The 22,165-nt window shown below is 34.2% G+C and overlaps 1 protein-coding gene across 5 annotated transcripts; it reads right to left on the bottom strand.

Moving 5' to 3' along the window:
* Window positions 1-1,641: 1,641 nt before the first annotated feature.
* LOC138321246 (proprotein convertase subtilisin/kexin type 5-like) lies at window positions 1,642-20,563 on the bottom strand. Of its 5 annotated transcripts, XM_069264780.1 has the most exons (14): window positions 20,278-20,554; window positions 16,202-16,345; window positions 14,355-14,498; window positions 12,210-12,356; window positions 10,902-11,045; window positions 9,265-9,408; window positions 8,486-8,623; window positions 6,924-7,058; window positions 5,879-6,031; window positions 5,484-5,591; window positions 5,100-5,189; window positions 4,687-4,768; window positions 4,121-4,248; window positions 1,643-3,699 (listed from the first exon to the last, which is right to left on the bottom strand). In XM_069264780.1, exons 1-14 carry the CDS (start codon window positions 20,327-20,329, stop codon window positions 3,293-3,295), a joined length of 2,016 nt encoding a protein of 671 aa, XP_069120881.1. In that variant the 5' UTR covers window positions 20,330-20,554; the 3' UTR covers window positions 1,643-3,292. The 5 variants fall into 5 exon arrangements, with proteins under 5 accessions (XP_069120882.1, XP_069120883.1, XP_069120881.1 ...); XM_069264781.1 differs by lacking the exon at window positions 8,486-8,623 and having other exon boundaries at window positions 1,642-3,699; window positions 20,278-20,563; XM_069264782.1 differs by lacking the exon at window positions 16,202-16,345 and having other exon boundaries at window positions 1,642-3,699; window positions 20,278-20,562.
* Window positions 20,564-22,165: the final 1,602 nt, after the last annotated feature.

The raw sequence follows: 22,165 nt of genomic DNA, 5'->3' as shown, positions 1-22,165 counted from the left end.
TGTCCGTCGTCCACCCTGGTTATTCTATTTTCAAATATTCTATTAAATTGACACAAAACAATCATATTAGATAATTTCAATCTGATACAATTCCTTGTGAACCTAGGGTTACAGGATGTCGAGGGAATGAAAAATCCTACGTTTCTTCTTTACTCTAAAACAGATACAATTCAGGTCACAACTTCAACCAAAACAATTATTCAAGGTGATATCTTGATGTAAATCTACAGTATAACAATTTCACAAATACAAATGTGCAGTGTTGTGGATTCTGTCGCTCGCAACGACATTGGTGTTAAATTATTGCAAAAGTCATACTTAATCTCGCCTTGGCGATTTTAAATCATTTGGATTTGATGTGGTATGAATTTAAGCCTAAGTAATGAATTGACAGGTCTAGACATCCTATCGTTTTTAAATCTAAGGTGTACGCTAAGGTGATTCCATTGGTCCCTCAATATGTCGTTTATATTGTATCCATCAATTTGCAAAATAAGTTGATTATCAATTTTAAAGGCTGGTATATCAAAATCAATAGGATCTCCAAAAAGCATGTTTTTTAATTAATCTAAATGGAATAAAGAATATATATATATTTTTTTTGGAAGTGACGGGTATTCTCTTATTTAACAAATTATAAAGGCTGTTTCCAAAAACATTTTAGACAAGCAAATTCGTGGAATTTCCAACCCCCGCTTTCAGGACATATTGTAAGTAAACATTATTGAGGTAAGGTTGTATTAAATCAAAGGGCCATAACTCTACTAAATAAGGTCCGTCGTAAGTGGCGATCGAACTTGGCCGAGCCCTTAAGATATCTAACTTTGTTACCAAGTTTGAAGAAAATCGGTTTATATTCATTACAGTTATTGTACGGAGGTGGCAGAAAATGACTTTTTTATTAAATCAAACGGCCATTACTCTGCTAAATAAGATCTGCCAAAAGTGGCGATCGAACCTGGCTAAGCCTTTTAGGCATTTAACTTTGTTACCAAGTTTTAACAATAGTAGTTTTAACATTTGTTAGTTATTACACAGAAACTGCAGAAAAATGATATTTGTAGTAAATTTAAGGTCCATAACTCTGATAAATAACATCCCCCGTTTCGGAGAGGGGGGGGGGTAAAAATCAACTGTATATCCATCGGAATCGTCATGTTTCTTGATTTTTCAGAAGCTTCGTCTTTTGTGATAAATCCGTCCACTTTTCTGTAATTTGATAAAATAAAAAAAATCATTTCTGTTGGACTCCACCAAACCTTACTGTATGTTACATGAGCGTTCGTAACTTGCTATAGACATTGATCTGTGAACAGCGGCATGTCGTCCTGTGCTAGACATTCAAGGTATTTATATATACCGACACTGGAAACGAGTCAAAACACCGTTGCCGTACTAGTTGCACTACAGTGTTGTTTTAAGCCTGCGTACCGGAGGCAAAGATGGGTTACATATACGGACGATACTTTACAATACGGACGTTTCTATATACTAAAACGACGTCAGTACGATTTACCGTGGATTAGTCCCACCATCGGTGATTGTGACGTAGCAAAAATAACGTCAAATATGACGTCACAATTACCGAAAGGCGGGAGTAATCGATGGAAAACTGTACTTTACCAACGAAAACCCGAACACGCAACCCATAGGTAGAGGATAAGTGGTAATATTTATTATTATGTTGGGATATCTAAACACTGGGTAACGAGAAACTAATGCAAATTGATACATACACAAATATGCTTTAACGTGTATATCACGAAGAAAATACGTAATGTCTTCTTTTATATCTTTGAAACCAATTTTAAAAACAGCTTCGATGATATGATTTTTATTTCGTCAAATATTATCTTCATGTATTCAATGTACACAGAAAAATAATCATGTCTTTAGAAAAATATTCAATAGTCCTGTTCATGTAAATTTGTATTTTGTAATTGGCAAAATGACACTATTAAAATATAGATCATACGAATTGCTTGGAAATTACAAAGGATATATTTATAATCACATATACAGTTGACAATTATATCTGATTTGATAATTTAAAAAAAAACCACCTACAATATAAATACATACACGAACAAACAGCATCAAAATCAAGGAAATTAGTGACAACCAATTGCATTGTACATTGTTAATAAAATATCTGGGGGTTTTCAACGTATTTTGTTTTTTGAAAATTATATCGTAAGCTTTGTTTGTTTGTTTGATTAATTAACGTCCTATTAACAATATCGTAAGCATACAGTAAATAGAAATAATGACCTGACTATTACACTGCATCAACACAAAACTACATTCATATCAAGTAATGTACAATGGGACAACGTAGTCCTTGACATCTACTGTTACAACTAAATGTCCACTATTTCATAGCGGAGGTATCGCAAACAAAATATTCTGGTGGTGATAAAATGTCGATTTTAAATGGAACATCTATATATATATATGAATTGCTTTGAAGTAGCACCTTCAATGTTTATAAACAGACCATAGATTTATATTAAGGTGTATATAAAACTCACAAAACAGTACGTAATAACTATACACGATACAAGAGCTTGGTATTGACACCTCCTGTAGTGGATTTCGAATGAAGCTCAATCAGTATACAACATACTGCAAATGGTTGGCAGTAATGGGTTCGAACCCCGATCTGATAGCAAGCGTCACCACGCTACCGTCGACATAACAAAAACAGAAGTTCACTTGTACATCTATCAGATGAGGATTTGGATTTGTTTTTCTCCACAAACTACACGAGGACGATTTAACAACGTCCCTATGTTATGAACTTGTTATTTGAAAACTTCGTTATAAACAAATTGTAAATAAAACAATAATCTTATTATCACACTGCATCATCATACTACAACACGAAACTACATTCATATAAAGGAACTAAATACAACGGGACAAATAGTGCAATAGTCCTTAACATACACTGTCCTCCATTGACGGGCATGAACATGTATCGAAAACAGAGTTGTAAATTTTGGACAATATCATTACATATTGGTTTGACTACCGAAATACATACCAGTGGTGCTTGAGAATTTTAACAAGAGTTTTACCCCCTGTGGTATCGAGGATGTTGCAACATAGGCGAGAAATGTCGAGTAAACCATTATTTATATGTCTTAGTAGTTGGTTAGTCACACAGTCCCAACAAAACGTCAATGACTCTTCAAATGAACTCATCACATGTATTCAAAACGAAATATTACATCTTTCATATTAAGGAAACACATGACGAGATTTAATGTCGATGAATGTCCTGTTGCAGTCAAGTCTGATCGTAGATTCCTTCTATAGCCGACTTTCCCTTACACTCTGTAAACTCATCGTAAGCATTCTCCATCAGTACATTACGAGTGCTATCGTATATAACCCCCGCGTCCTTGTCAACAGCAGTATTACTGAAGCTATCGTACTCCCTCTCAGGTTTGCTGTGTTTGGTGTGAGAATACATGTCGTCATCTGGCACTTGTTTTGGACCTCCTCCCAGCTGGCCGTACTCACCACCTTCTAGCTGTCTGATGTTGTGAGTACGATCGTATATATCAGAGGTGTCGTTTATCGGCTTGGCGAATATGTCATACTCTCCTTCCTGTTGGTGCTGTCGGGTATGCGCGTATGTATCATCAGCTGCTGACGTGCTGGGCTTCTGACCCAGAACTCCGTACTCGCCATCTAGGGAAAAGGAGTGGTGGTAAAAGTATGACATTAAACTGGAACTGTATCTCACAAAGTAAAAAATATTGACTTAGTGTTCTAATGAAAGGGAGGCTGGTGCAGTAGTATCGCAATTTTTTCATCATACAGGATTTATCAATAAATTAGTTTTTAAGTCTCCATTATGTTCAATTAAAAAAATCCGATGTGAATTTTACAATATTATTAAGACTGGATTTGCCTTCCATTGTCAGCACATGGTTGAGGCTTATAATATGTTCAACGAAAAGAATATGTGTGTACGTATTCTGTTTGCAACCAAGGTGTCTGAAATCTTTATAAGGATATATTACGAGTACAAGCTCTGTTGAAAATGCGCTTTCATATAAATATTGGTACCAATTGCCTTATATCAAAATGTGACTTAACCATATCTTACCATTCTGAGCTTGATTAATTGCTGCACTGCTGGAATTTCGAGGAAGAGACTCCACTGAATCGTAACTGGTTCTATTTTTAAATGTAGCATTTCCTTCGTAAGGTACCTTAACAGACTGACTCCGTCTTCTATAATGTATCGATTAAATGATATAATAATCGTCAATGCATTGTAAAATAGGATCCAAAACTTCCGTTTTGAGTACATTTTCGATGTTTCGTTACAGCGTTTTAACTTTGAACTTCAAACACGATTTCAATGAATAACAATGAATATATGTTGTCACTTATTATTATACACTATTGTCACAAAACTGACTAAAACGAAACCTATATATATTAGTTATCTTTTGTAATATTCTTTCTTAAATAAGGTCACGAGACTGCTCTCCTTTTGAAACATTTCCGAGAATCAGGATTAAACCAGATGTCTGAACAGGTGTACAGAAATCATATAATAACAAAACTCACTGAAATCTTTGCTAGATTCACGACGGTATCAATAGAGATTTACAGAAACAAAATGTGGACCTAAAGTAAAGAGTGAAGAGAACAATTGGCACATACCTTTTACGTTTGATGCAAATTGCTGCCACTACCAGAACTAAAACCACCGCCCCACCAACTACTGAGATGATGATCCACAACACTAGAACAAAATTTTGCAATATTGACATTTAAAAGTTTATCGAATATTTTCGCCTTCGTCGTCATTCACAGTGAATTTCCATGATGGTTCTTGACCAATAGTGTGTTGCAATTTAAACTAATGGAAATAAATTAGACTGAGTATTACTTCATCAAATGAGGTTATTCAATCAAATTATTTTTGGAATAGTTACATAACTGTCCAACTTCACATTTGAACGGGTAAAGTAAAATTAGACATTTATACGTAAATCTGAATAACTGTTTAACTGTACCTTACTGAAAAGACAACTAAATTTAAGGATTAATTAAATGAAATAGAAAAAACTTACTTGAGTTACCACCGTCGTCATCCTGTGGCAATCTACTTTCGGTTTTCGTATCAAAGACGATATTGCACGAGCGTCCAGAATTTGAAGAACCTATTCCAGGCAAAGGGAATATATATATCAACTGGAGAGGTCCTGCATACCTATTAATTTATATAATTTTCAGGGTTCTTTTTCAAACTTTTATTTGTTTTTGTTTCTCATTCATCAAACTGTTCGGCAGATTATTTTGATCATACTGTTCATTGTATCTTACATCTCCATTATAAATATTTTGCCCCTTGACATCATGAACGTATCGGGGAAGGAAATTATCAATAGATAAAAAATGTGTAAATACATAACGAGGTGATTCATTGAGAAATTGACATGGTGATATTGCTTTACCTTTCTTAATACAAACGAATGGTAACTTGGCAGAGCAGTTGGATGGTCCATTACGTTGAAGAACACCACCAACCATCCTTACGGTACCACAGGGTTTACCTTGTACTTCTATAATGATAACAAAAGGTCTAGTCTAGAACAGTCTTTAATTTTAACTACAATAAATCAGAGTTCCATATAAATGATAACGATATATGATGTAGTTTTTTTGCCCTTACTATCCTAAGTAGAATCAGTAAAATATAATGCAATTTAAGAACAAAATAAGAAAATTAATAACAGTGGTGCTGTAACAATACATGCCGGAGTGACGATTATATTTGACGGCTTATTTGATACTAAATCGCTTTTAAAGAAGTTACTAACTGTCCCCTACGTAGCTGTTTAATATATACCTGCATGGAAAAGCATGGTGTCGTTAACACATTTCAGGAAGATGCTCTCGAAGTTGATATCGTCAGCCAGGTATGAAGAATTGGTTGCGCAAGTCGCATTAGCTTGTTCAAACGTTGTAAAATCACTGGAAATCGCTGCCAAAAATTCTCCATCTGGAATAGACAGAGATACCTTCGATTAAAACACAGCAACTTCGCAATAAAACATCAAATGTTATAATTTATTACTAAATATAATCTAATTTCATATGTTACAATCATTTCTATTGGTTAGATTTTTGAGGTTATTTTTCCATAGGCAGAAAAAAATCATGCCGCCATACTTACAGAACGTTTTCGCGAGATATTTAAAAAAGCGACACATTCATTGGCCATAGTGAACTATGGGATAAGATATCAATGCGCCACATCTCTTTTTGTTTTATCATAAGAGTAGAATAACGGAAATTTGTGCCTAACTAGTACCTAATTGAGTTATCTAACTAAAATCATAAGCATTATTCTCAATATATTTTGGAATTTTGAAGTTATAAACAAACAAAAAAGGATGAACATTGTTTTTCATAAGCCCTTCCATTGTTTTGTCTATGACTTCATAAACTCAAAATGTATTGAGAAAAATGCTGAAATAATCTTGGTGTCTCGTTAATTTTACCAGTTCGACCAAACAGGCCACTGTGGTGTATGGTCGTTTAGAATACAAATTCATTTCAACATGAATTGCTGTGTTTCAGAAAACAGAAAATATCGTGAAAAGATAACTTGAATGCGTGTGTGTTTTGGGAGACTGTGGTATGTGGATGTTGCGTTTCCTAACCAACTAAGCAACACAAAATATGTAAACTTACACTTTGCTAGTCACGAGTTGACTTTTCAGTCATGTTAAAGTGACTAATAATGTATGAAAGCTGATGAAAAGTTCATTTTGGATATATTTATACAAAAAAATACTACCAGAATAATTAGATACAATGAATATAAGCCACGTAGGCAGACATTTTTTTACTATTAAATTGTATAACTGACAAAGAGTGTTCACACTTACCTTGACACATGTTTCCTAAAAACAAAGCGTCTCTTTCACAAATACAGCGACGTCTACCACCGATTTCTCTACACTTTAGGTCGCCTTGACAAGGAATCTCAGGATCAAGAGAACATATGTTGTTGTACATCTCCTCTGTAATTGTTGAAAGTAGGTATTTATACTTCTACACACTGTCGACGAATAACACAATAATTAGTGTGTGAATTAACATGAAAACGCCATAGACATATCATCCTTTTGGCCCCAAAATCTGATTTTGTGAATTAATTGTTGAATTTCAAATATCGAATGCATCCTTGAAATAACAAGTATGACGGTTGTGTATGTATCATTTCAGCTGCAAGTTGCTGTGGAAACCATCCCTAGAATGCATGAATTATGATAATATGGGGATTTTGTCATTTTTATTATCAACAAACCATAGAGTGTATCCCTGAAAAAAACTGTATTTGTTCATATTTCGGTTAGTTACTATGGCAACTAAAGCTGCAAAATTTGGAAACTTTCATTATAATTGAAACTGTGATGTACGTAATATTTTAAATATAACAATTTTATTTCTTTTATAAAACATTAAAAAATATCGATGGATCGGGAGACCTAAAAGGGCCCACACTATACATAGTCCTTTGTTTTTATGTTCCTCGTGTATTAAACTTAGTAGAATATACACGATCATTGATGTACATTAACATGAATAACTTTACTTTGGTCCATCTTCTCATTTTCAATGATAACTGCTACTGAAGGCAATTACTTTTCCATCCAAACAATATCATCATTCATTTTAATGACAATGCATTGATAGTATCCCATACCATACAAAGGTTTTAAATATGCGGGATTTATACGCGTGTTATAACATTTGAGACGTGTTTCATGACTTCACACATGCCGTAATACTGGACTCCCTACCAGGCTGCGATCCCATGACGATTTCTTGATTGGTTAATCTAAATATCTGGTGACGCAAAGCTCGTTTATTTTTAGACATAGAAAACCTCACGGATGACGGATTGGTGTAAAGAATGGAATACCATTTGGATGATATATATCTATAAAAGGATATTAAGTTTGAACATGGCGGTAATGACGTTGTAGTCTTAATTGACAGTAGTTGTATCCACGAGTACCTTCAATGTAAATGCAAAAATGCTGCGAATTCTTGACTAGATATGTCTTCTAAAGCAGCTGCTCGCAATCGGTCTTTTGAGAGCGTATAGAGGTATAAGTGCAGCGGGAAGATTTTGTTTGATATCACGTATGACAATATTAGATATTTCGATATTGTGAGATTTGTTTTTGAATGTATAAAACACAACAGGATAGTGGTTTTTCACAAGATATCCAAAACATATTATTCATCTTATGTTTCATTTTGATATAACTTCAGTAGGGATGTTACCAAAAATATGATTATGTGACTATACTTTCACGATTTCCGCTTGTATGAAGGAAAATGACCGTTTCATGAGGTGCCATCTCCTCTCAGTATAGGTTATCACGCGTCTTGAGCTGCACTCTAATCACACAGTGCATACATATAGAGAAATACCTACTTTCTAAGCACTCTTGGCTTGTTTGCTCATAATACTCGTTATCCTGACATCCACACATCGTCTCATCAGGCTTACAGATGAGATTACCTTTACAACTGTATGAGACCCAGGGCGGACAAGTCTGGTTATAGCCATGTTCTGTAAATCGTCATAAGGCCATCAAAATCAAGGGACTGATTTAGTAACAAACTAATTAGTATATATTCCTATCTGTAATTTCATTTGGCAGTATAATTTAGTTTTTTCAATCTATATTTGCATAAGCATAAGTTTTACAAAAGAAGCAGTTAAGAGTTAGATGCATCGCCTCCCGTATTTCAACATAATTAACGTTCTTCGAATTAAAATGATTTGCTTTTCCAGGCGTATATAAGTAAATTCCAAGCCAAACCTTTATTTTGACTCCTCCTATTTAGGTTGAAAAGTACTTACGTTAACATCTTTAGATAAAAAAAAGACAGAAAAAAATGTTTCCGATGAAATTTTGGTGCACACAGGCGGGAACTCATCTTTGAATCACGCGGTTGTTTTAGATTTATATTTATTTGAACATTTATATACCGTTCATTCATTATAAGTTATCTTCTTGTCAGTTTTTCCATCGGTACTTTTCCTATGTCTGATTCTCTAAGTTTGGTCTATAAAGTATTTTCTGTCATTTACACAAGGAACAGGTGAAAAATAAATGAAGATATTATTTAACTTGTCAATAATTCTTGTCGGATACCGAGATAATGTAAACATCTTATTTCGTGTTTTCCTATTGTCGGGTTACTTACTTACGATGCAAGAGCTGTTAGTGCTATCCCAGTAAGAACCTGTGACACAGAAACATTTCTTAACACCCTCTGATGACGTCAAGTCACAGGTCAGTCCAGGGGAGCATTGCTTGTCCTTGAGACAGTCACCACGATATGGAATCACTAGAGGCAAAGGAAAAAACATTAAAACAAGTTAATATTTTTTGTTTGACTATCTGGCTTAACGAGGTAGTTCATTATTCTTTATACGGAGGATTCTATGTATGAACAAACGTGCATATGTGTTGAGTGTCAAAGTGTGGTTGGACAGGTAATCAATATGTGACGCTAAATACATGTATATGAAATTCAATAATTATACACCAGTATACAAGCTATCCATACCGGTCTGATGCATCACTCCGCTATAAATACTCGCACTTATATATATAAGTATCTGTATCATTTCCACTCGTTTATAGTGTCCACAGGGGCAACGGTGTTCAATTGAAGAATATGCTAATCACAGTTTCATTGTGAAATTTGATGTTAATCAAACATGGCAATAAGTTAAGAGTTTCTGATGTGTTCCAGTCTTCGCCTACATGCCTAATTTAGAGACGATGTTACATTTTGTGTATCAAATGAGAAACACAAGCAACACAACAATTCAATTTATTATACTAATCACGCATTGAGCAACCACGCAATATAAGTTGATGATTCGATATAGAATGTTATTCTTAAATTTGACAGCATTATTGATAATCCATATGTAGTAAGAAAACATCCATGGCAGAGGTATATGATGGAGGTATGTTTGCTGTGGACATTCGTCTGCTCAGGAAACTGAAGTCATACAAAATTTCGACATTAAGAGTTCTCGACTGTCGTAAATTGGTCGTTTTCTTTGCCATTTTGAGTTCTATGTAATGATATAATAGATAATTGCTGACTATATATGTTGTGTATGCCATGTCCTTGGTTTTGAATTTGGTGTAGATAAGGCATGTCTTTTAATAAAATGTATCTATGTAGTGTGACAAAAGTTTTAATTTCTTTAAAATGATAAATGGTTTATTTTTTTAAATGATCAATATAAGCAAGGATTTATAAGTGAGAAAGATTCGTGTCTGTCACTTTACACTACTAAACACCACGCGAGACGCTTATGAACCGGGAATAAAAGCCGTTTTTCTCAACATATACTTGTCTTATCGAGTCAAACGAAACGCCAATGTAAAGTAAATGGCAGCACGCTTCAGAAAGTAAGACGGTAACCCTCGCACCCCCATGCTACATCAAAGGCTGCGGCGGCGGATATCAAAGGAAATCAGTCATCGCCCAACGTCACGGTCAGTGCACAAACACAAAAGCGCCTGCGCTGTCTTTGCCCAAAACTCAGTGTGACTTATCCTTCTCATATACGTCCTTGATATAAGTAATTTGTTATATTTCGAAAAAAACTCTGAGAATAACCAAATTCGATGCGTAATATATGAAGGTCAATCATTGTTAAGGTACATTTTGAGTTACAGTGTAACTTGAATACTGTATATAACCTGTAGCTGAGAAGGGGAAGCTAATTAGGATTTATATATATACAGTTTAAAGTAAAAACCTAATATTGCATAAAAACGTATAACACTACCACAAAGAATGAAGCAAATACATACAAGGTAGGCATTGACGTGAGGCTCCATCCCAATAATGCTGACTATCACACCCACACAGGTACGATCCGTTACGAGGTTCACATGTCATGTTTTCCTCACAAACGTCGTCTATCGAATTATCACATTCCTGGTCGTAGGATTTACCTGAAACAATAAACAATATCCATAGTGTAGAGGTAATGCGCGTACGTTGAATGGACTATTAAAAACATCCATTTTAAAAATTGTTTTAGATTTGAGACTGGAACCAGATTTACGAACATTTCTTATTTTAAGATTTTTTAACTTGAAATTTCCAAAAGGATTTCCGTGTACTGATGTTTGAGCTATTAACACTAAAAGATACCTAATTGACAAAACAATGGATTTTATGGGAATTTTGCAGCTTTGACCATATACACGAGATACTATAGCCACGATTTCCTAATGGTGTGTTTGATATGTATGGATGTTTGCAGAATTTATTTTAGAGGATTTTTACTCGAAATTTTCAATAGGAAAACAAATTAAGAGGACAATTTGAAGTTAACTGCTGTAATACTTTTCTATAAAAACTTCAGTTAAAGAATAAAATTGGGTCACGCTATGGTAGTTTTGCAATTCGTAGAGCTAATCTAAAATATTTGATGATTCGAGGTTACTTGTACCTTTGAAACCTTTCACTATTTTGCCGAAGTTAAAGTACATTTTTTATGTACAAAGAGACCAAACATTTACGAACTTAGACTACTGCTTTTGAATGGTTAGTCAGGCAAAGGTAAGTGTGAACACCGTCAACATCTGTCAAACATGGACATCTATCTAGTAAATAAGCTCATCTTCCATTCATGGCACCAACCGAAATGATTTCCTGATTACATTTCGTAACGGTCTTGGATTTCTGGTTACCAAAATAAAATCGTGAGATTTCATGATGAGGATGTATAAGGTGCAAACAGTTATGGTAATAGCCTTGAAATATTAGTATTAGTACATAGTACAAAAGTCATATCCATTATAACTGTATTAGTCTTGCTTTAGAACGTTTAACTAGGTGTAGGGCTCAATCTGTTGCTTTGTGTTCAAATTCAGGAAGACAAATATATTAGCTACACTTTGCTGAAGCAACTCATAGGGAAAACTTACATGTAACTTTGAAGATATTTGTTCGGTTACAGGCTGTTATAAGACTGTCTATATGTTTAGTAAAACCAGTTGATCTAAAATCGAAATCGGGATAATTCCCCTTTAAAATATAATTATAAATAAGTAACATTATAGCAACCCGTGTAGAATGTATTAGATTTCATACAGGAATAATTGCCTTACGTAATTTGCACGTCATGCTGCTTTTGGCGTCAAAGTACTCATTGCTGCTACAGAGACATTTAAAATTGCCGTCGGAAGACTGACACGATAGACCATCTACACAAAACCCCGGTATACCGTCAAAACAGCTTTGGTTATAGGTCCTCCCTGTTAACATTTATTGTGAATAACGGAATCCATCATTCGTTTACTTTTACAGTTACTGTGGTTGATATCTTAATATACACAGATGCTATTAATAAACACAGAAACCACGAACGACTTTAAAATGCTATTGGACACCTACTTAAAGGAAAACATGTACAAATTGTACAATGATTACTGATCATGTTTGAATCTCTCAAATGTACTTTGCCGTTACCAACATACAATTTGTGTAATGAGGGTAAGGCTATCAGCCTACGTCCACAAGTTTTCAATTTAATTCATATTAACCTAAAATACAAAACACGATACCATATTGACCAGTTCAAAGGTTATGGCCAATTCAAAAGTTAAGGTTCAATAGCATGCTGATAAGACTACTTAACAGAACTAGAGACACTGCCATTGACTAGTTATCTGTTTGTGTTGTTTGGAATTAATGACTAGTTCATTTACATCGTCCATAATCTTATTAATGCATGTAATTACGACACAAAAATAAATTCAAATATTTGACTTGTACTGGTATCTAATAATAAAGTATTCTTCGCGGTTTTGTCACCATATTGTCAACATTCAAAGGTGACAAATATAATCGTAATATGACATTTAACCTCTGGAACTGAGGTCAATGTCACACTGACCTCACGGTAATAAGCCACACGTTGACATGAATCACGAGGATACCTTAGTCCAGGTCTAGGAAAGAGACTTTGGTGTTGATTTATGTTTGGATAAATGTGTTCAGTGTTGGAGAAAGGGTAAACAGACCAACGTACTTGATATATCAACCATTTTATACACAATCTTTAAGTGTCTGTTAATGCATTTGGTACAATAACCGTTTCTGAAAAATTAAAATACTTCTTGGACTTAAGAAAAGAGAAGCAGGCTAGCATACAACAGGAAAAATATATGACAATATTTTGTTGGAATACCTGAGCAACATATTTTCTAAAGACGTTGCAGTTAAATGAATTAACGATAATTTTCAGAACCAGCACACTTAGTGATAACCACGTAGACGTACGTGCTTCGAAATCGCTATTGGCTGGGTTCCAAACCATGTCCTTGCTACAACGACATTTGATATCCGCATCTGTACTCTGACAAAAAAGACCGTCTTGACACACATCTGATATGCTGGCATCAGAACTTCTACATGTGATTTTCATTTTAACATTATAAACAAATTATTCATAAATATTAAATTATGTAGATAGCTGTTCTGAGAAATATATGTTTCCTTTCCTATACGCACTGACAAAATAACCGGAACCAGTATGTCAATGGTCATATGATCTTGCACCCAAAGACATAATGTTTTAATATCAACTACCGAAATAAATTTTGTAATTACTGTATAAGCAAATTCAACATAACAATACAAATTATAAAGATATTATGGGTAATTTACCACCAGGAAATTGAGCGGTTAACTTTCGTCTTGAAATTATTATTTTCATGAATTTATAATTGATAAACGTAAAAAAGAGGCTAGTGGATCTTAACATTCGATTAACTATTGGCATAATGCAACAAGCTCATAAGTAGATATGGTAGCTGAGAATGGTTTTGATACAATAAAAAGTATCAAACGGCTTGGAATGAAAATGACAAAAGATTTTGCACTAAATAATCGAGATATTTGACCAAGAAGTCGTTTAAAGACTTTAACATGTTTGGTAATGAACATTAAATAACTTTCTCCTTCAAGTCCTTCAACATAACTTGTTTACAATGTTTTTAAAAACTTCCTTCTGACTTAGTTGATAAAATATTCTCTGTGGCCCTTGGAGTCATGAATACCATAGACTGATTATCAGCAGTCTCTTTTGTCGAACTGTTCCTACCGCGGAACGAACAAGGACAACTTAGGACATCTCAGGGAATTGCCTTGTTATTAATAACTTTCTTGGATAGCAAAACCTCTGAATAAAGATGATTTTTGCACGTATTTACAACAAATTGGTAGCATCAAAGAACAATAGTGTTACTTACTTATTTCGCAGGTTAGACTTTTTGGGTCTAAATATCGATCTTCGTTACAATGGCACGTGTAATTTCCGCCTGAAGATTGACATGAGAGACCGTCGGCACACACATTCGATATGCTGGCATCACAACTTTGACTGTAGGTCCTCCCTGTAAATTGGATTAATTTATTGTAAATAAACACGATGTAATCTTCAACGGTTCAAAAATATCATAAATCGTCTATTTAGAATATTTCTAATCCAACATGTATGTTCCCTGTGTTAAATATAAATCTAACAAGCAATATCGATGGCGACGTGTATGTTTCGTAATGTTGAAATAACCGACTAATTTATATAACCACATAGATTGTCACATAAATAGCATACCCATAGGAACGAGTCAACGTTTGAAAACGAAATTTTAAAAGGGCCCAAGAAAAATTCGTTTTAATATTTCAACATTCCTTAGAAATATGAAACCATACGACTTAAACGTCATTTTCGGACAAAATGCATCGTTATTTGTAATATTTCAAAATGAAATTACATTTCCAATGTTATGTTGTAGCATGTAAAATATAAAAAAATAAGAGTTCAAATTAAGAAAACAAATAGTTTCTCTATTGATTTTAGAATGATTGACTTATTCAGCTTGCCTTCAAATAATAAATACCCGTGAGGCTTTTAGGCTATTCTACTTCAATGCCATGAACAGTCTATTTTCAGGTGTGAACGAGTTAAAACTAGATGTCATTCGTATCATGAATTTATTCGATCAAGTGAGCAATAAATAGAAAACCAGATTATATAATGCAAACCATAAACAATATAACTATCGTTGAAAATACAGAGATACGCCCCGGCAAGTGAGTTTTAAACATCACATTGTATAACAGGTTTGACATACATAAACAATGAAATAGATATTTACGAAACAAATTAAATGATATTTACGAAACAAATTAAATGATATACGTTCTTCAGTTTTGTTGTATAAACTAATAAAGGAATAATTTGATTAGAAAGATACGAAAAAACATCGTTTGACCCTATTTGCAAAAGCAAAAAGTCTTTCATGAAAATGATTGTCAAGGTTATGTAAATTTCTGTATCGCGAATATAATATTTGAAAATACAGTTTTTCTGTAGTTGACCTGTGTGTTTAGCATGGGGTACTGACAAAAGCCCCTTAGGACATAAGCCCCTGGGACAAAAGCCCCTTGGACAAAAGCCCCTCTATACTAATGGAAATAAGGACAAAAGCCCCTTCATTTTTCAAAAAATATTAAATTCAAAAATATATGTATAAGGCTATTTTCATTTAAAAATAATTTGATTTTTTAATTATAGTTCAAAATAAGACACAATATTGAAATTTAATGGATTATTGTGATTTTAATAAAATTTTGATAAATTGATTTTATGATCGATAAAAAAAATGTAAATATTATTTCAATGTAACACTTATTATGACACTATATGATAGAAATATTTTGGAATTAAACATACTGTCCTAATTATCTACATAAATTAATCTATGCAAACATCAAGCTGTTGGCCTGGTAGGCGTGTTATTATAAAGAAAACGCTATTGGCTTCTTGTATATATAAAATTCTAATGTCTTTGTATACATATGGCTTTTGCCATACACTCGTTTAGCATGTACGGAATCATTTTATTTCAAACTTTCGCTCTTTTAACCAGATATTATCATAATTGTCAGCAGAGTTGACTCCAGGATCATAAAACAAACTTAAGTTTAAATATTACCAATCAAATATAACATGATATTTTGTAACATTATCTATGATTGGCTGAATCAAGACTGGTTCCTGATCTTGGATCCTGGCCATCATACATGTACATACTTGTCCGACAGCTCTCATAGGTTACATCCCAGTACTTATCCTCAGTACACAGACATAAGGGAGTTCCAGTACGATCGGAACAGACAAAGGTTTCATTACAGGAAGTTGGTATGGTGACGTCACATGGCACGTTATACGCCGATTCTGCAAAACAATATTTCTTCGTTATAAAATACTACCTAACGTTTAAACCTAGTGATAATTTTAGCTTTGGTTTTGGACATTAGGATGCTCTCTTATGGTTGTGTTCTTCTGAGGTTTCAGTCCCGTTGAAGTCTCGTTTCGACACAGATCAAAGAATATGTGAGATTTTCAAATACAATTTATCAATATCTGTAGCAAGTTGCCAGTTGAAAATTTTGGTAAAAAATTACATTTCTATTTTTAGTAGATATTTCTAAACGGGGATTTTAAGAAATTACCCATTTGGCGGTCATTTTTAAATTGTGTCTTTGTTCGCTTTGAGTAGAGCCACAGTTTTACCATTTTTTACTGAAATTAGTTTTACTTAAATCATCACTGCACCAGCATTTTTAGCTGTATCGTGCTAATTTTTGCTGTAAATCTTTACTAGGTTCGTGGTAATCAAACAATTGAGCATTAATGTGTGAAATGATACACTTTTGTCACTCTATTGTACATTTAATGGTAATTTCAGCACTTTTATTTTTTACTCTAAAGTACTGAAAAATAACTAATATTCAAATAGGGCAAAAAAATAAGCACACGGACCCACTATTTCTCTTCCTGATTTGGAAAAAACAACCCTTTCCCTATTGATATGCAAAATATTAACAAAACTTTAATACCAGAACTGTTTCTATAAAGGGTTAAAATTTGGCAAAAATGGCTGAAAACAGTGCATTTTGTAGCTCAAAACTAAGGGGTAGGGGTAGCATATGTTGTTACCCTGAGGAAAAATATTAGTCTAATTATTCAAAACTGGTATCTTTTAAAAGAAGACTACTGTAAAATAAATTCTACAAACATCCATACATATCAAACACCTTATTAGGAAATTATGGCTTTAATCTCTTGTGTGTATGGTCAAAACGGCAAAATTCCCATAAAATCCAAGATTTTGTCAATTAGATATCTTTGAGTGACTATAGCTCAAAAACGAGCACATGGACATATGATTTTTCTTCCATTTTCTTTTATGGTATGAACTCATGTTTCCAAAAATCTATATGAGAAAAAAAGTTTAATACAAGAAAATTTGACTTTTCAGGGGAGTACATCCTTATGTGGAATATACATATCATGAGTTAAGTAAGCTTGGCTGTTCAGCCAATGGTAAAGAGAAGTTAAATGAAATCCCAGCTGTGTTTCATGAGCATAGCTGGAGTGTTTTTGTCCTCTCCGACTTTTGGTGACAGAGTTGAATATTGGAGGACGATGTCATACAAATGTAGATCTCGAATGTAGATCATGACCAGTCGTTTTTATCGTGCCAATGTCTAAAATTACAGCCATGTCTACATAAATAGTCCGTGGTAACGATACTAATTTGTTATGGATAACGATTTACGACCGCTATATAGAGCTAAAACCAATATACTTCCAGTAATTAAAGTTTACAATAAGGAACTTTATCGTTTTCTCAATATGATTTTCATACTCATTGTCTAATGAAGGTGAACTTTATGTTAAGCTTAAAGTGTGATAGCCTCGTTCAGAAGCTGTACTCTTCATCGGGAGCCACCATCGCCTCATCGACACAGCCGTCTGTCCGGCCAGCTAATTGTCTAGAAGCCATTAATTACACTTTATTAGGTTTGTGGTATGTGTATCAACAGTGACTAACGTTACATGAAGTTCTCGTTTCAGATATTGTATGACCAGATAATACTTTGAAGAGACGTAACATGCACAGTAATAAAAATAAATCAAAGTCGGCGTGCCCCGTTTACCGACCCGGTATTACAGAGTTATCTGACCTTGCGGGTAGGTATTAATTGTGACGTCATGTGTTTGCAAGAGTAACGGAGAAAACGATGCGAATTGCGCTTAACAATCGATTACTCCCCGCAAGGGAGCTAACTCTGTAATATTTTTTTGGTTTATTTATTTTTACGTCCTATTAACAGCCAGGATCATGTAAGGACGTGCCAGGTTTGTTGGTGGAGGAAAGCCGGAGTACCCGGAGAAAAACCACCGACCAGCGGCCAGTACCTGGCAACTGCCCCACATGGGATTCGAACCAGCATCCCAGAGGTGGAGGGCTTGTGGTAATATGTCGGGACATCTTAACCACTCGGCCACCGCGGCCCCCCTCTCTGTAATATGCAAAGACGGAATATTCAGATGATATTTAAATGGAAATAATAGCCAAAAGTGGAAAATATTGTACAGATATGCTAGATATCACTATTTTGACCGCAGTATCAAACCACAAATAGATTTCTAGAAAAAAAACCTTTTGGGCATAAGATTTCATAGAGAGGTAAATGTTTCGGAGCTTGCTGATTTGGTATTCAGGGCGAATCAGTTTCAAATATTTGATGTGTGGGATAGGCAATACATGTAGATATAAATTATGTAAAGACATTTTAAAATTCTGTCAATTCTGTTTCTGACAGGGGGAGGTAAACAATATTGGAATGTTATAAAAAATTTGAGCAATTTTTGGCGCGGAATTTAACACAAGATGGCACCACCACTTAAAAAATTAACAAGGTGGTAGATTTTTTTATTCACGGGTATGTGAGGTGACCTTCTTCAATATCAGTGACAGGTGACCAGATTTGAAACTTCATTCAACATGGACAGTGGCAAACGTTAACAATGTTGTCTATGGGGAATCCTTTGGTTCTATTTGGATCAGTATATAAGAGCTACTATATTTCAAGTAAGAATACGTTTTTGTCTCTTAAATAACAATAATAGTCTTCCAAAATTTATAAGATAAAGATTAGAATTTAATTTGAAAATAAAACTGCACAAATTAGTTTTAGTGATTATAATAGTCTAATCCAGTCTCCTTCGTTTCGATCGCCAAGACAGTGCAGACCTATACAAAACGTCGATTGGTAAGGCTACTAAGTTGTAACTGTACAAATGTATTCACTATGTTTTATTGGGCTAAAATAATTATATGAATAATAAAATATATGTCTGATATATATGTCCATATTATCTGTATATACACCTAATAAAAATACAATGAGATGTGAATTACATTTCAAGTGCAACTCGTTGTAAGTCAAGGCGTTGTTGTGTAGGCCTAGGCCTATTGAAGGACACTGAGGGAATGTGTAGTAAGTGTGTGTGAATTTATTTTACTGAGCTTCGTAAACTTTCTTCATTTAAAACGGTCCCCTTTAATTGTCCTTGATAATTCTCTGATTTAGAAGGCTGATGTCACTCTAGTTGTCACCATTCAGTTACTCCATATCATAAGCTAATTCCCAAATTTGATTCAAACTTATGTGGATATCTGTACATAGCTTCAAATCTTTGTTGTGAGACACGATCTGCGTTGACCATTATTCGTTATGCGTCTCCGTGTGATAACGTTGCTCTGTATAGTACTTACTGACTGACTTACTGCCATTGAAGACACTGATTAGGATACCCCATCCGGTCACATTATACTACAAACGGGCGAACAGATGTACCTATTACCCTCGTTATATCATCGAGAAGACTATGTAGATAATAGATGTGGTATATCATCTCTTCTTTCCTTCCATGTATCGCCCCGAATTAGACAGTTGAAGTTATCATTAGTGCGGGAGGGTACAAGGTGTGATTGAGATAATGTGTACGTTATAGACTGTCCAACAATAATTAATCAATTATAAAAAAGCATTCACCAATGGTGACTATTCTAATTCAAAGGCTAGGAAACATTTTTTCATGAGTGAATGAGTTGATGGAAATTGTGTCAATATACATATATCATGTTGTCATGTAGTGGTCGATGGTCGGTACCTTTCCATGATGGTTTTGGGATTTGTATTCACAACACTAAACCTTTTACATTTATGTTCTAGGTTAAAAGGGGATTAATATCAAACAAAAACAATTTTTAAACAAGACAAACATAATAGACGTTGTAATAATTCACTTACCATTCAACGTGCAGAAGAGGCTAAGAGAAAGGCAGAGAAAGAGCAGCGCCATGATAGGAGCTGTTATGTCGCCAGACGTTCACTGCTTGTACTATCGGTGTTGTCTCACTTTCCATCATCCAGGAAAATATATCACCGTGTCAAATTGTATAAACAATATTTTATGTTACTGACAAAGTACTTGAACAAGCATCCGGAAGAAAATTAGCGAGAGTTTCAATACTTAGTATACGTAATTCATACATATCTCAGTTGATAAGTATAAATCGGGTTCACTCAACATTGAGTAACATCTCATGTGATGTAACTAAGGAAGTTTATTAGGGCCACTCCTGGTTTGCGTTTATATCACCGATATGAAAATAAGTATTGCTAATTCTTGTAAATAACTTCTGTATGCTGATGACAGCGCCATTACTTTTTTCCTCATAATCCCGACACCACAGCAAACAAGCAGTCTAAGTTTTGTCACGATATTGCTTTTTGACAAACACTTATCATTTCATATAGGAAAAAAAACCATAAAGTGTCCTTTTTGGCAAAAACGAAAATTAGCTCAAACACAATTAACCCTTTTCTCGGCCTTGGGTTAGACAATCGTGGACTTTTCTGCCACTGTCATTTCCAAAACAAAAAGTTAAAAATTACCTTTATGGAACCCAATTTAAAAAAAAAATATATTTATATACTAAACTGTATCAAATTGAATTTTTTTTATAGTCAAAACATTGTTAAACTAGTTGCAAACTAGAATCTTTAAAAAAAAATAAAAAATTAAAGTAAAAGAAATATAACAAATAATATATTAAACCATGTAAATACAGTGAAGGTAGACTGACTTCCAGCTGCGATGATGATTAAGTCAAAGTTCAGCACGCGCTCAAGGTTAAATGTGATATCAAATGTCCATTTCATTTGAACTGCACAGGCCAATGTTTGTATCATTGTTGTTGAAACGTGATCATTATCGTCTTAGTGACGGCATTTTGTGTAGTTGTGTAGGACAGATTTAAGGTAATCATCGCTCTTTCAAATTGTAATAAACTTTAAAACTTAAAAAAAATGATCATAGTCAGCATCCTAGAATTATGCCTAACCCTGGGTCAATTACGTAAGATTAATCATAACTTAGCTCCAATGGATAGTATGCCGTTTTTAACATTGTATACGGAGCCAATTTTAAACATTGTAGCAGTGTTTGGAATATTCATTTTCTTTTCGACACTTCGGCTAGTCTGTTTGACCGGTTTCGTATGATACCAAGCTCAACAAGAAAACTCATGATTTTGAAGACATCCCCTTACAACAGGAAACAACTACATGTAGTCATGTCTATTTGGAATTCCCTTGTCAGTTACACAATTTCATGTCCGTCGTCCACCTCGTCGTCTGTAGCCCATCATCCACCCTAGTAAAATTATTCTCAAAACGCCGGTATTGCTAATTTTCTAACACTCTATGAAATTGACGTAAAACAATCGTGTAAGATAAACTCAATACGATACAATCCCTTGCGAATACAGGGTTGCGGGATATTAGAGATAGGGAGTTTATCTTAAAACATCTGCTGTTTCCTCTTAATTCTAAGACAGATGCAGTTTATGGTTTCTGTCTAGGTCAGAATATATATAAAAAGCAAATATTTAAGATGATATCTTGATGTAAACCTACGGTACACGTTTGTAACAATTTCACAAATACAAATGTGCAGGCCTTTCGGTCGCTGTGACATTGAGTCTAATGTCAAATAATTGCGAAATGCATAGTTATTCTCCTCTAGGCGATGGATAATTATATAGTGACGAAGCTTGTAGTACATAATAATCACTCACAGAAGATGTGTGGTATGAGATCAAGCCTAAGAACCAAAAGGTCTAGACATCATATA

This window comes from Argopecten irradians, chromosome 4, assembly GCF_041381155.1.
Source record: "Argopecten irradians isolate NY chromosome 4, Ai_NY, whole genome shotgun sequence".
Taxonomy (NCBI): domain Eukaryota; kingdom Metazoa; phylum Mollusca; class Bivalvia; order Pectinida; family Pectinidae; genus Argopecten; species Argopecten irradians.
The sequence above is the reverse complement of the archived record's forward strand: the minus strand, read 5'-3'. Positions and strand labels throughout refer to the sequence as shown.